At 38.4% G+C, this 11949-nt stretch overlaps 1 protein-coding gene across 1 annotated transcript in view; it reads left to right on the top strand.

Annotated features, from left to right (window-relative positions):
- The window catches only part of ADAMTS3 (ADAM metallopeptidase with thrombospondin type 1 motif 3), a 288029-nt gene extending 276286 nt beyond the window's left edge, over positions 1–11743 (top strand). The window contains exons 20-22 of the mRNA XM_005555100.5: positions 1668–1875; positions 3826–3943; positions 9008–11743. Coding sequence (XP_005555157.3) covers positions 1668–1875; positions 3826–3943; positions 9008–9576 — 895 coding nt within the window. The 3' untranslated portion in view covers positions 9577–11743. The remainder of the gene's footprint in view (positions 1–1667; positions 1876–3825; positions 3944–9007) is intronic.
- The last annotated feature ends 206 nt before the right edge of the window (positions 11744–11949 follow it).

An 11949-nucleotide genomic window follows, 5' to 3' on the forward strand; every position in this document is an offset into this window, starting at 1 on the left:
CAGCTAAGTCTGGTTCACATTCTACAGAGGAAAATAAATCGCATGTCTTCTGCATTGAAGGAGGGCAAATCACCCTGTATGGTTAAGAATCAGGGGGTCTAATTGCTTCCACACTGACTTTTCATTAGTTCTCCTGCTTTCGGTCTTGGCTTCACCCTTGTTTTCACAGCTCACACTGTATCTAAGGCCTCTAATCCCTAAATGTTTCTAAAGTTCTACAGTGCAAGTCAGTTTGCTCATCACCTTATACTGCTGAATTGGACTTTATTCTTCCTAATCTGCTGAGTTAGTTTCCATATGTCCATCTGTTTTCTAGTTTCCTAAATTGTGTTGTTGTGACTTCCTCTCAAATTTCTTTGTCTTTCTAGATTTATAACATTTTTGTCATTTACTTTCATTCTGAGATCTTAGGAGGGAATGGAGGTAATCAGAAGTACCTATATCTGTGAAGTATATTGGTCTTCAAAAGAGACTCATCATTGAGGTCTTCAAAATTGAGCAAAATTCCTCAGTCCAGTTGTCGTGATACATTTTACCGCCAGTTTGACAAGCTAAAGCAGTCTTAAACTGTGAATACCAAAGATTGCCAAGGTTTTAGCATGGCTATATTTTGGTGCCTCTTATATATGGAGAGAAAAAAAAATGCAGAGGGAAAGTAACTTTGGAAAAGGCAAAGTTAATTTTAGCCTGAATTACATACAGACAGATTGCATAACCAGATGGAATCAATGGTGACAGCCCTTTGGGACTTGGTAACCATGTGTACTGGAGAACCGTGTGTAACGTCGTATCCACAGCTGATTTGGAAAGTGCTTGGGACAGTGACACTAGAATCTGGGAATGTCCCCTGGTAAATATTTTGGAAAATGCCTCTGGAAATACTGCTATCAGGTGCATTTGTGTGAACAGTTTTTACCCAGCCCCAATGCATACCACCCTTACCTCTTGTCAGGCCCAGTAAGGGTTAATAAGAAGAACTGCATTATCCAAATGATATAGATATGTCAAGTAGCCTTCATAGCAACAACTGTAGAAATAAAACCGTCATATCAGTTAAAATATGTAAACATCAGTGAACTCTCTAGATTTTATAAAAATGTGCCTTCTTCCAACCCAGAAGAAGACATGAGGTTTACCCTCTGTAGAATGTGAACCAGACTTTTAACTGTGTATAATAGACATGATCAAGAGAGAAGGAAACCATAGTGAAAACAGAAGGTTATGTAAGCAAATCGTAAGTGTGTCTTAGCAAGCACTAGATAGATTCTGTTTTAAAAATTCACTGTCAGATGTTTAACACTGTTAGGAAATATGACTGAGAGTGAGTTGGTGCTATCCTTGAAAACTGCCTTCATGCCTGAATCTAATAGGGCAACTTTAAGATGAGTTTCAGAAACCCTCTGTAGATCATCTTTTTAGGAAAGGAGAAGGTTTCAGAGTCACTGAGAGGCAGAAAACAAAAAAATAGCAGGGCATTAAAAGTTTCCACCTGCTATTACTAAAAAGTGATCCATGATATCCATCTTTCCGAAACCACTTCCTGAACTGCAGTGTGCCCACTAGTTTGCAAGTCACTCAGAGAGCAGAAAAGTCTAGGCTTTGCGGGTGGGAATGTGTGCACTATACATACCAGTGATAATTTCAGTGTTAAACCCCCGCACCCACAGCTGGGTAGCAGAAGAATGGGAACACTGCACCAAAACCTGTGGAAGTTCTGGCTATCAACTTCGTACTGTACGCTGCCTTCAGCCACTCCATGATGGCACCAACCGCTCTGTGCACAGCAAGTACTGCATGGGTGACCGTCCCGAGAGCCGCCGGCCCTGTAACAGAGTGCCCTGCCCAGCGCAGTGGAAAACAGGACCCTGGAGTGAGGTAGGTGTGTGAATTCTGAGCATGCATATGTAAAGTGTGTGTGTAAGCATGTGTAGATATTTTAATTTGGCTTAAACATCAGTTAGGCTTTGTGTGAACTGAGAAACTACTGCATATTTTGTAATTACCTGGAGCTGTTAGGAAAAATTAATGCTTTAAAACAGCACCTGCACTTACGTTTAGTTGGTAGGGGCAAACCATGTTTATGTGTTTCGTAACATAGAGAAGAAGTCTGATAGATGACTGTTCTTTTGTCCAATATTTTTGTTGACTTCCCTGTTCCTTCAGGATAAATTCCAAACCCCTGATACTGAATGCAGGGCCCAGTACCATTTGGCACCGCACTAACTCCTTTTATTCTTTCTTCATTCCAACTCTTTGTCCCAGTTCGAGTAAACTTCCCACTGTTCCAAACAGACCATGCTTGTTTGAGTCTGCTACCTTTCAGCTGACTTGATAATCTCTCCTTCTCCACCAAAGCTCATCTCCGTAGTCCCAATGACCACCTTCCAGGTGGTACCTTTCTTGGCAGTTCCTCCTCTACATCTGAAAGGCAGTGCAACTTAACTTTACCATGCTGTTCATGACAGAGTATTATAACTCTGATTCTTGAATCTGTATTTGCCACTAGTACACACATTTCTCAAAAATAGTGTGCCTGGTTTCCTCAGTACTCAGCTAGTGCTTAGCATACCTGTCCGGATCATGTTTGTTTGTTAATTGGTTGACTCCATGTTGCACTGTTAGCTATTACCACCTGTCTTAGATATTTCTAAAGACTCAAAATAAGAAATCTTGGGGTCATAGGAGAATCATTTATAGGAGGAAAGGGCATCAAAAATCAGACAGAAAACTAATGAGGAAGTGGAGAGTAAGCCCAGAGAGGAAGAAACAAGCAAGTTGTCTTATCTATTTCTTGCTGCTTTAACAGAATACCACAGATCGGGTAATTTATAAAGAACAAAAGTTTATTTGGCATATGGTTCTGGAGGCTGCAAAGTCCAAGGGTATGGCACTGGCATCTGAAGAGGGTCTTCCTGTAGCTGAAGGCATCACATGGCAAGGAAACATGCAAGAGAAACACAGAAGATCCTTCTGTCAGGAGCCCATTCCTGCAATAACTAACCCATTCTCAAGATAATAGCATTAATCTATGCCCATAAATCACCTCTGAGAGGTCCCACCTCTTGCAAGTCCCTCTCAACATTGTTTCAGTGGCGGTTAAATTTCAACCTGAGTTTTGGAGGGGACATTCAAACCATAGTACAAGTACAGGTCACCCACATAGGACCGTAATGCTAACTCATATCAAAGTCTCAGTAGAAGTCCCTCCTCCATAGCACTTTCCTAGGGCCATTGCATGGAAGTTTCTGAGCTTAGTTTTGGAGCAGTAAAGATTTTCATTAGAGAAAAGAACTTAAGAACATGGAATAATAGTAGTTCCAAGGACGTTGAATTAACCATCCGAGGCAACTTATCAGTAAATTCTGCCATCTGTAAGAAAGAAGTGGGGACTTTCAATACCATGATTGGGTCCCTGAGAACAGACATCATCAACATTGTTTTTAGAAACTACAGCAGATGTTAATATTGTTATTAATCACGGCTTCTTTTGTAGGGAATGCTTACTAGGTACCAGGCATTTTGCTACTGCTTTATGCACATTGTTTCCTTTGCCTTCATTTAGTCCTAAAACAATCTTATAAGGCGGGTATCATTATCCCAGCTTTCCACCAGATAAGGAAGGTGAATCTTATATAGAAAAAACAATGTGCCCAGGCCAGTAAATAATGGAGTCAGAATATAAACTCAGTAGTATCTGTCTTCAAAACCACTGTGCAGCATCACTTAATAGAGAACGAACTCTAGATCTGTGTGTCTGTGTGTGTGTGTGTATGTGCATGATCTTGGTGGAATAAATGTCTGTAACCACAGCCTTTGTCTCTGCAGTGTTCAGTGACCTGCGGTGAAGGAACGGAGGTGAGGCAGGTCCTCTGCAGGGCTGGGGACCACTGTGATGGTGAAAAGCCTGAGTTGGTCAGAGCCTGTCAACTGCCTCCTTGTAATGGTAGGTGTCACACCAATTGACTTCACTGCTCTGATGTTTTTAAACCTCGAAAAGCAGAATTTCCTTTTGAGAGAAGTTATAGAATTTATATTCGTTTACTGATAAATAACCAAAGGAAAACACCTGTGAAATATTAGTCCAATTCAGTTCTTTAAGATCAGCATTTGAGGCAATGTCCTACACTTTTTAATTATCATGACCACTATCGCCCTGCCATTTCTGGCCGGTGACGTTGGGGTGAGGGCTGTGCTATGTATATGTAATGTCTATCAACTTGTGTTGCTCGTAGGAACTACTTAATTTTTCCTTGTTATATTTAACTATAACTTCACATCTTTATTAAAAGGCATAATTTTGCAACGGTTTTGAAATATTTTACTAAAATTATTCAATTTTGATGTGTGGGTAATGTCACTCAACTCTAAAACCATTTCCAATAACCGTCTATCCACAGAGTAACTTCAAACAGACACGTTGCACATAGGATAAAATTAAGCGTTTGCCTGACCTACCAACTTGCTGTATGGCAAAAGCAGGGTTTATTGTCTTTATTTAGTCAATTTGCTATTTTAAAACAGCAAAATGGGGCCGGGTACGGTGTCTCATGCCTGTAATCCCAGCACTTTGGGAGGATAAGGTGGGTGAATCACCTGAGGTCAGGAGTTCAAGACCAGCCTGACCAACATGGTAAAACACTGTCTCTACTAAAAATACAAAAATTAGCTGGGCGTAGAGGAGCATGCCTGTAATTTCAGCTACTTGGGAGGCAGAGGCAGGAGAATCACTTGAACCCAGGAGACAGAGGTTGCAGGGAGCCGAGATCGTGCCACTGCGCTCTAGCCTGGGTGACACAGTGAGACTCTATCTCAAAAACTAAGTAAATAAAACAAGCAAAATGTATTGGATCGTTTCTGTCTCTATCACTGTCTCCTTCTGCCTCCATTTCCATAGCTCTCTGTCCACATCTGTCTCTATCCTGCACTCGCTCATCTGTGTCTCCATTTGTGCTCCTCTGTCTCTCTCTTATTTTGGGTGTCTGTCTTGCTGTTTCTGATGAGCTGTCACCTGCTGCCTGTATGTGGCTCACTTTCTGTGTCAGTCACACATGCTTTTTCTAGTCCTTACTCTTTCTTCTTGCTCTCCTTCCCTCTCCCTGTCCTAGTCTCCCTGGCTCTACTTTCTGTCGTTCTTTTTCCCTCTCATCATCTCTCTCCTTCTGCCTCTTCCTGACTGTCTCTTCCCCCTCTTTCCTTATTCCGTATGTTTGTCTCTCTTTCTCTCCCATTTTCTCTTTCTCAGTGTCCTCCCGTCCGTCCACCTTCTCCCTTTCTCTTACTTTATCCTCCCCTTCCTGTCCAACTTCCTGTGTCTGTCTCTGTTTCTCCTTCTCTTCCACCTCTCTCTCTCTCTCTCTCTCTCTCTCTCTCCCCCCCCACCCCCCCCCCCGTCTCTTACCTCCTCCATTGCCTTAGTCTGTTCTAGCTGCTATAACAAAATACCTGAGGCCGGGTAATTTATTTAAAAAAATTATTGCTCAGAGTTCTAAGTCTAGATGTCCATGATCAAGGCCTCAGCAGATTTAGTGTCTAGTGAGGGCTTCCTAGATGGTGCCTTATTGTTCCGTCCGCATGTGGTGAAAAGGGCCAAGGAGCTCCCTTGATTCTCTTTTATAAGGGCACGAATTCCATTCATAAGTGCTTCACCCCGATAGCCTAGTCACCTCCCAAAGGCCCCACCCTGTTAGTACCATCGCCTTGAGGATTAGGTTTCAACATTCAGACCATACCCACCTTTTTCCTCTCCTTCTTACAGCTCTTTTTCTCTACTCCTCCATCTTTCACTCCTTGTGTCTGTCTCTTTCTCCTCCTATCTTTCTCTTCCTAGCCCCTCCACTGACCTGTCTTTGTCTCTTCCTGTCTCATTTTCTCTCCCCAAGTCTCTCTCTCACTGCCCTCATCTGTTTATTGCATTCTCTCTTCCCTTATATTTTCTTCTCCTCCCTTGTTTTCCTAGCCCACCCATCCGCCTCCACCACAACCTTTCTCTTAAATGCAGTTCTGCTAAATCCATGCCAGTGACAAATGTGGACATTGTTTTCACACATTAGAAGACTCAGGACTAAAGAAGTTGCTTTGTGCTTGGCCTCCAACACCATAAGACAGACATTGATTGAATATTGACATCTGCTGAATGGTGCTTTTTGTCAAGAAAATTGGCAAAGCACTATCTTGTCAAATGTTTTATTTTTTGAAGAAATTTCAGGCTTTAAGTCTTTAACCCTTATACATTATTTCATTATAAATTTCATTTGAAATATGTTATAGCAAGAACATATCTGACCATGTGGGGGAGACATAGGACTTATATATTTAATCATTTTACTTTGGAAAGTATTGATATATGTAAAAGCTCAAAATACAAATCAAAACCAAAAGAACACACTTTACTCAGAAGTTTTAACATACACTGTCACCATAATATTTTATTCTTATGTAGTTATTCCTGTTAAGAGGCTACCATTCTGTGAGTAAGCTTTATCGATCTTGGAGCTGGTACAGCTGTGTATTTCTACAGATGTGCCCAATGGTTAGCAAGAATTTTCTTGATTTTGCTGCTTTAGGCAGAAGAAATTGTTTTGAATATAAAACCAAGGAGCTAATAAGATAGCTTAACTATTTTAGTGATTTCATATCCCTTTAGTTGTTCTGTTGTTCTGAAATCAAAGCCCAAAGGTCAATCCTAAGAGTTCCAAATGGTCACATATGTCTACCATATTTCAAGTAAAATAAGTAATACTTTCTACCAGAATCTCAAACTGCTATTAGGATCAAATGGCCTTTTGAGACCATGTGTGAATCTCTTTTCCAGAACCTCTTATAATGATTTGGGGGTGGAACGAGAAGTCTGAAATGTTTCCTTAATTTTTTTTTAATTGATTTTTTTTTATGTGACTCCATATTTTGATTGTACCATTTTTTTTGCCTATAAGCTCTTCCCATTTATCAGTAGGCAAATTACCATAAGGTTAATGTATTCCTTTGCTCACATTTTTCTCAGAATATCTCTCCCATTTCCTCCTCCACACAAAAGTATATTCTGGCCCTAATGAAACCCAGGTTATGAACAGGACTCTGCAATGCCAAAGTGCTCACACTTAGAAATGGGAGACCTTTGGTTGGACTTGTTCTCTAACTCAGAGAAAATAGGTCATACTTCCAAGAGGGGCCTCCGAAGAGGGGTGATGAGGGAAAGGAGTTAGGGGAAAAAGAGAGTTCAAGGTCAAATAAGGTCCTCTCCTCTTAAGACCTATAGCCTGACACATATAGAAAGAAGACGTTTTCTTATTTTGAGATATAAGTTTTAAAAAAAAGTAAATCACACATGAAGAGAAATTAATATTTAAGGTGAAACCCATTAATATAATGCACAGACATGTATAACATAATTAGATGATGACCTAGCTTATATGAATATTCAGCCACATTATACCATATAATAGACCTGCACATACCAAGCATGTATGAGTCATTTCACAATTTGGGAAGTGGAGATAGTATTACAGCTCATTGTTGGTAATTTTAGTCCTCTATTGGCTTTGCCAACTGACTCTCTTTTTTTTGTTTCAAACTTTAGAAAAAGGATTTTTCAATTTTTGGGGAGTTATGTAGCAGGTTTTTTTCTTAGCAATATAGTATTACCCAATAATACACTGTAATTTTAAGTGATTCTATTACATAAATGCCACAATCGACAGTTCTTTGCATTTATTCTTTGGACATGGATCAGTGTTTCTGTGTTGCACATCTGCAGGGATGCTACTCTATGCACTGGTTCTGTTATCAGAGAGGCACAGGATATGTCTTTATTTCATAACGTATACCCAGGATGACTAAAACTACGCACAAGTTAACATTTTTATGATTGGATTTGGATTATCTGAAATCCAATCAGATATTTGGATTATCTGAAATCCAAATATTGTAACCTGGAATCAATAAAATTTTAAAGTAATAAAAAAATGTGTACACATGCAGTATGAAATGTTTTAGAAGTGTTACTTTAGATGTTATCAAGTGTTTTATGAGTATTACTTTAGTATTTTTTAGACCAAGTGCTGTCAATTCAATGAAATTACATTTTATGAGTGTTACTCAGTATCCTTCAAACATAAAGTACTGTCAATTAAATAAAATTAAGTGTAAGAACCATGAATTATTCATAAGAAATTTGGCATACTTTACCCAAATTTGTGCATTCAGATAACAAATAATCTGAGAATATTCAATGATAAACATGAAACTATGTTATTCAAACTGGATAATTTTTTTTTTTAAGACGAAGTCTCGCTCTGTCGCCCAGGCTGGAGTGCAGTGGCATGATCTCAGCTCACTGCAAACTCCGCCTCCTGGGTTCACGCCATTCTCCTGCCTCAGCCTCCCGAGTAGCTAGGACTACAGGTGCCCACCACTGCGCCCGGCTATTTTTTTTTGTATTTTTAGTACATACAGGGTTTCACCGTGTTAGCCAGGATGGTCTCAATCACAAACTGGAGAATTTTTTAAAATCAAGAGGGTATTTTGATTATTCTTTGGAGAATACCTTTGTAAGATTTGTTTTGTTTTTATAAGTGTTCAGTATTTATTTTGATTTCACATTTTAACATAATGTAGGGAGTACCCTCTGAGAAAGTCAGAAATACCATAAAATAAAAATACAGATGCCCCTTTGCATCCTAAAAATTTAACCACAACATTAAATAAATTCTCTTTGCCCATTCTAAAAACAGATATATGTTCCTACTTGGAGAAAAAAATACGCTCTGTGGTCTGAAGACTTCTGGTGGAAATATTACAATAATGATCATCACAAGGACTTTGTAGATAAAGAACTATTTATTTTAGTGAATTCATTCTAATGTTCATATTTTTAATGCAAAAGCCTGTGTGGATCACTCCCATTGGTGTCAGATTGCACTTAAATGTTTTTACATTCATTAAAAATTTTTCCTCCTTTCATTTTATGTTTAGATGCATGTGTTGGTTTATTTTCTTTTTATTTTTGCAGATGAGCCATGTCTGGGAGACAAGTCCATATTCTGTCAAATGGAAGTGTTGGCACGATACTGCTCCATACCAGGTTATAACAAGTTATGTTGTGAGTCCTGCAGCAAGCGCAGTAGCACCCTGCCACCACCATACCTTCTAGAAGCTGCTGAAACTCATGATGATGTCGTCTCTAACCCTAGTGACCTCCCTAGATCTCTAGTGATGCCTACATCTTTGGTTCCTTATCATTCAGAGACCCCTGCAAAGAAGACATCTTTGAGTAGCATCTCTTCGGTGGGAGGTCCAAATGCATATGCTGCTTTCAGGTCAAACAGTAAACCTGATGGTGCTAATTTACCCCAGAGGAGTGCTCAGCAATCAGGAAGTAAGACTGTGAGACTGGTAGCCACACCATCCTCCCCACCCACCAAGAGGGGCCACCTCAGTTCAGCTTCACAAATGGCTGCTGCTTCCTTCTTTGCAGCCAGTGATTCAATAGGTGCTTCTTCTCAGGCAAGAACCTCACAGAAAGATGGAAAGATTATTGACAACAGACGTCCGACAAGATCATCCACCTTAGAAAGATGAGAAAGTGAACCAAAAAGGCTAGAAACTAGAGGAAAACCTGGACAACCTCTCCTCCCCATGGTGCATATGCTTGTTTAAAGTGGAAATCTCTATAGATCGTCAGCTCATTTTATCTGTAATTGGAAGAACAGAAAGTGCTGGCTCACTTTCTAGTTGCTTTCATCCTCTTTCGTTCTGCATTGACTCATTTACCAGAAATCATTGGAAGAAAGCACCAAAGATTATTAAAGAAAAAAAATATGTTGCTAAGTTTGTGTTGGTCGCTCTCTGAAGCAGAAAAGGGACTGGAACCAATTGTGCATATCAGCTGACTTTTTGTTTGTTTTAGAAAAGTTAAAGTAAAAATAAAAAAGAGATACCAATGGTTTACACTTTAACAAGAAATTTTGGATATGGAACAAAGAATTCTTAGACTTGTATTCCTATTTATCTATATTAGAAATATTGTATGAGCAAATTTGCAGCTGTTGTGTAAATACTGTATATTGCAAAAATCAGTATTATTTTAAGAGATGTGTTCTCAAATGATTGTTTACTATATTACATTTCTGGATGTTCTAGGTGCCTGTCATTGAATATTGCCTTGTTTGACATTCTATAGGTTAATTTTCAAAGCAGAGTATTACAAAAGAAAGTTAGAATTACAGCTACTGACAATATAAAGGGTTTTGTTGAATCAACAATGTGATACGTAAATTATAGAAAAAGAAAAAAATCACAAAAGCTATAGATATACAGATATCAGGTTACCTATTGCCTTCTATACTTATAATTTAAAGGATTGGTGTCTTAATACACTTACAGTCACAGGGATCAATGAATAGTAAATGAACTCGTGCAAGATAAAATTGAAACCCTCTTTCCGGGACCTCAGTAGGCACCGTTGAGGTGTCCTTTGTTTGTGTGTGTGTGTGTTTCTTTTTTAATTTTCGCATTGTTGACAGATACAAACAGTTATACTCAAGGTACTGTAATAATCGCAAAGGAAAAAGTTTTGGGATAACTTATTTGTATGTTGGTAGCTGAGAAAAGTATTATCAGTCTAGAATTGATATTTGAGTATAGTAGAGCTTTGGGGCTTTGAAGGCAGGTTCAAGAAAGCATATGTCAATGGTTGAGATATTTATTTTCCATGTGGTTCCTGTTCAAATGTTCACAACCACAATGCATCTGACTGCAATAATGTGCTAATAATTTATGTCAGTGGTCACCTTGCTCACAGTAAAGCCAGAAATGCTCTCTCCAGGGAGTAGATGTAAAGTACTTGTACATAGAATTCAGAACCGAAGATATTTATTAAAAGTTGATTTTTTTTCTTGATAGTATTTTTATGTACTAAATATTTACACTAATATCAATTACATGTTTTGGTAAACTAGAGAGACAAAATTAGAGGTGCATGCTTTGTTCTGTGCGTAGAGGAGACATTTAAGCAAACTACTATAGCCAACTCAAAAGCTAAAACTGAACTAATTTGATGTTATGTAAACATCTTGCATTTTTAGTAGTTGATATTAAGTTGATGACTTGTTTCCCTTCAAGGAAACATTAAATTGTATGGACTCAGCTAGCTGTTCAATGAAATTGTGAATTAGAAACATTTTTAAAAGTTTTTGAAAGAGGTAAATGCGTCATGAATTACATGTAAATGAGAGGAGATAGTGTTATCAGCATAATGATTTTGAGGTCAGTACCTGAACTGTGTAAAAATATATTATGCAAACTAAAACGTAGATAAATTAAACTCTCAAAGCACAGAATGTGCAAGAACTTTTGCATTTTAATCATTGTAAACTAACAGCTTAAACTATTGATTCTATACCTCTAAAGAATTGCTGCTACTTTGTGCAAGAATTTTGAAGGTCAAATTAGGCAAATTTCAGATAGTAAAACAATCCCTGAGCCTTAAGTCTTTTTTTATTTTTCCTAAAAATGCCCATAGAATAAAATTCTCTCTAGTTTACTTGCGTGTGCATACATCTCATCCACGGGGGAAGATAAGGATGGTCACACAAACAGTTTCCATAAAGATGTACATATTCATTATTATAATTCTGACCTTTGGGCTTTCTTTTCTACCAAGCTAAAAATTCCCTTTTATCAAAGTGTACACTACTGATGCTGTTTGTTGTATTGAGAGCACGTAGCAATAAAAATGTTAACAAAATATAGATCTGGCTCTATCTAGATTTTATCATTAGATTCATCATGGGGTGATGGAAAAGTGTATTTCCTCTTACACAGTGAAATGGCATCAAATTTATTTGCTCAAGTGACTGTCTCCTGTTTTCACATCATGGTATATTACAATGATTTTTTAAAAAAAAACAAAAACAAAATAAGAGGTGGCTTTTTGGTTAAATCTGTCTCATA

Source organism: Macaca fascicularis, chromosome 5 (genome assembly GCF_037993035.2).
Source record: "Macaca fascicularis isolate 582-1 chromosome 5, T2T-MFA8v1.1".
NCBI lineage: Eukaryota > Metazoa > Chordata > Mammalia > Primates > Cercopithecidae > Macaca > Macaca fascicularis.